The sequence below is a fragment of the Cryptomeria japonica genome, chromosome 5 (assembly GCF_030272615.1).
Source record: "Cryptomeria japonica chromosome 5, Sugi_1.0, whole genome shotgun sequence".
Lineage (NCBI taxonomy): Eukaryota > Viridiplantae > Streptophyta > Pinopsida > Cupressales > Cupressaceae > Cryptomeria > Cryptomeria japonica.
In genome coordinates, this window is record NC_081409.1 from 636,156,193 (window position 1) to 636,159,640 (window position 3,448).

Here is a 3,448-nt window from a genome sequence, read left to right on the forward strand (position 1 = left end):
ATGTGTTTTGCAGCTTCATTGCAAGGGACAAGAGCTTATTGGAAAAGATCTCGTAAGGATCTCACTATAATGATACACCAATTGGGAGCACCTACATTGTTCTTCACATTAAGTGCAGCTGATACCAAATGGCCAGAGCTACATAAATTGTTTCCACCTAACTTGTCTCCAGAATTCCAATCCACAAAGAAGCAATTTATAGAAAACATTATCCACAATCCACACGTTACATCATTGTTTTTGCATTTTAGATTCACAATATTCCATGAGGAGATTATTGACAAGCTTTTGAGAGCTAAATACCATTGGTATAGGTATGAATGGAAACATCGTGGCTCCGCACATATGCATGGCTTCTTGTGGTTACCAAATGCACCTGATATGGACAATTTAGACTTGTCTAACCATGATAATGTGCAATCAACTAAGTCCTTTTTTGATAGGTATGTTACAGCATGGAATCCTCGCAACCAAGTTGCCCAAGCCAATAGACTACACACTGCTTCACTGTTTGATCCACGCATGGCTAATACAAACCAAATTCTATATACTAACCCTCTCTCTGATTATGAGGAACTCATCAATGTTGTTCAGCAACATACAAAATGCTCTACTCACACTTGCTTAAAAAAAAAAGGCTCAACCCTCCATTGTCGCTATAGAGCCCCTTGGCCTGAGCAAGATTTTTCAACACTAATTGTTGATACTGACCACAACCCATCTTATGAACCAGCAAGAAATGATAGTCATTTAAATATTCACAGCCCAATCATGCTTGCAATATGGCGTGCAAATGTTGATTGCCAGCCTGTTTGTTCCAAAATGGTTGTCGTACAATATATCTCTAAATATGCTTCAAAAATAGAACAGAAGTCAAAAGGCTATGTTGACATGCTAAAGAAAATAGTTGCTACAACTAATACACAAGATACCATCTTACTGGCATACCAAAAATTCATGATGGGGATAGTTGCTGATCAAGGCATCAACGCACAAGAAACTTGCCATATGTTGCAAAAACTGCCATTGATCAGTTGTAGCTGACATTTTGTCTCCCTTAATGTTAGCAAGAAGGCCCTCCATCGTATTGCTGATCAAAATGACAATGCTAAACTTTGCAAATCTTATATTTCTGCTTATATGGAAAGATCTATTGAATTGGAAAGAATCTTGCTGATACAATCAGCACAGCAATTTTCATACAACAACCAGCGTAAGAAGCATCAATGACAAAAACTCCAAAAAAAAGCAATTGTCAATGTCTACCCACAATTTAAAACCTCTCCAACTGAGGTTGATGACAACTTCAAAGCCTATTGTTGGAGTGAGCCCCTCTTGTACAAACCCTTTCATCATATTTTGACAAATATAGGTACATCACTGGGCCAAATCATTGCAAATTGGAAGCTATTGTACATACATGGTTACACACATTGGCATATTTATGGAATAGAACAAGAATGCACAACTGAGAATGACACAGACTGTAATGGTGATGCTTTCTTGCATTCACACAATGAAGACCAGTATGAATGGGAATACCTTTCACAAATGGGTGCTTCAAACAAAATCAACGTAAATGATCTCCAAATGTTGGGTAGGTGCAATTACAATATTAACTTCAATTAGAGTGAACCTCATCCCACTAATCCACTTCATCTTACTACTATTGCCTTCATTTCCACAAATAAAATAAATTGCCAACCTACCCTTCTCTAGCCAGCTTCTCCTACCACTACTACATTCCCCTTGGCATCAAAACAAAAAATTGCACTTGAACTCATTCTTGCCCATTATGAATCTCCTCAATCCTCACCTCCACTCCATATGATTATACAAGGCACCGCAGGCACTAGAAAATCATATTTGATACAATGCATTAGAAACAGACTTAACCTTTCCACAAATGTAGAGCACAATCCTTTGCTTGTACCTGCCCCAACTGGCATTTCTGCATATAATATCCAAGCAACAACAATCCATGCTGCCCTGTGCATCCCCCTTAGAGATATGCAACCTTTGACAGGATAGTCTTTGATGTTCTTCCAAGAACAATACAAACACTTACAATATATACTAATTGATGAGATGAGATTTTTGGGTCCTAAATTGCTTTTGAAAATTGACAGCAAATTACGTCAGACATTCCCTCACTGACAACACGAACCATTTGGAGGTCTCTCAATCATCCTTGTAGGGGACCTCGGCCAACTACCTCTAGTGATGGACAGGCCTTTGTATGCCTCACATTCTACAACCCTTGCAATATGGCGCTCCTTTCAAATAGTTGTTACCTTAGATACAAGTTTCTGACAATGGGGTGCCTCGAATATCCAACAACAATTTCGTGCAATCTTGCAGAACATTAGAAATGCCAATCCACTCCAAACAGATTGGGAAGCTCTTATGTCTCGATCCTCTTCTAAACTTCCTGTTGATCATAACAAGCACTTTGACAATTCAATTCATTTATTTGCAAAAAATGCATCTGTCAAGCACCACAATACTAAAATGTTGAAACAATTGCACTTGCCTATTGCACGATGTCTCGCCCAAGTTCCAAAGCAAATGAACATTGCATATGATAATGATGAGCAACTCCCTTCAGAATTACTCCTCTCCCTTAATGAACAAGTAATGTTAATTTCTAATCTATGGATACAAGTTGGTTTGGTCAATGGATCATTAGGACAAATCAAATCCATTGTCTATGATACAGATTCTAAACCTCCTGACTTGCCAAAGTACGTGGTCGTTGAATTCAAAAATTATTCTGGGCCTCATTGGGACAATGTAAATCCAAAGTTTGTTCCTATACCACCTATCACTCAAGGCAGCCGCACTCAACTCCCCCTTGCAATGGCTTGGGCTCTTACTATTCCCAAATCCCAAGGCCTCACTTTGGACAAAGCAACAGTCAACATTGGAAAGGCTGAAAAAACAAGGGCTAACCTTCACTGCACTGTCATGAGTGAAATCTCTTCATGATCTAAGAATAGACCCACCTTTCACTTTTGAAAGGTACTCAAAATTACAAAGCAATGCTTATACAGCTATCAGAAAAAAAGAAGAAAATAGATTGGTTGCTCTCTCCAATCAGATTTCTACATCACCTCCCCACCAACAACTCTAACCACCAACAACATCAGGTATGTCACTCCAAAAAATTGCTACCACTCCACCCTTTTGCTTTCAAATTTCTCCACTCTCCTCATTATTAGTATGCATTTGGTTAAATAATGTGACTTGCTTTCTTGCAGGGCCCATTTTACCTATTCTTCCACATCTTGTTGTTCACCACATACACCCACATTATAGGCTTCTCTTCCTCCGCCTGCAATTTCTACACACAACAATGCTCAACCTTTGCATCGCATTAACAGGTATGCCAACAATTTTGTATGCTACCTTCTCCTTCCACTCTCATTTCACATTTAACAAATACACC

The 3,448-nt window shown here is 38.8% G+C and overlaps 1 protein-coding gene across 1 annotated transcript; it reads left to right on the forward strand.

Annotated features, from left to right (window-relative positions):
• LOC131876007 (uncharacterized) lies at window positions 1-2,988 on the forward strand. Its single transcript, XM_059220760.1, has 2 exons — window positions 1-810; window positions 2,362-2,988. Exons 1-2 carry the CDS (start codon window positions 1-3, stop codon window positions 2,986-2,988), a joined length of 1,437 nt encoding a protein of 478 aa, XP_059076743.1.
• Window positions 2,989-3,448: the final 460 nt, after the last annotated feature.

Bases quoted from the DNA above. Each gene is read 5' to 3' on its own strand.
- LOC131876007 (XM_059220760.1), top strand. From the start codon at position 1: ATGTGTTTTGCAGCTTCATTGCAAGGGACAAGAGCTTATTGGAAAAGA. The intron at 811-2,361 runs GTTTGTTCCAAA...GCAATCTTGCAG, and splicing joins CAAATGTTGATTGCCAGCCT to AACATTAGAAATGCCAATCC.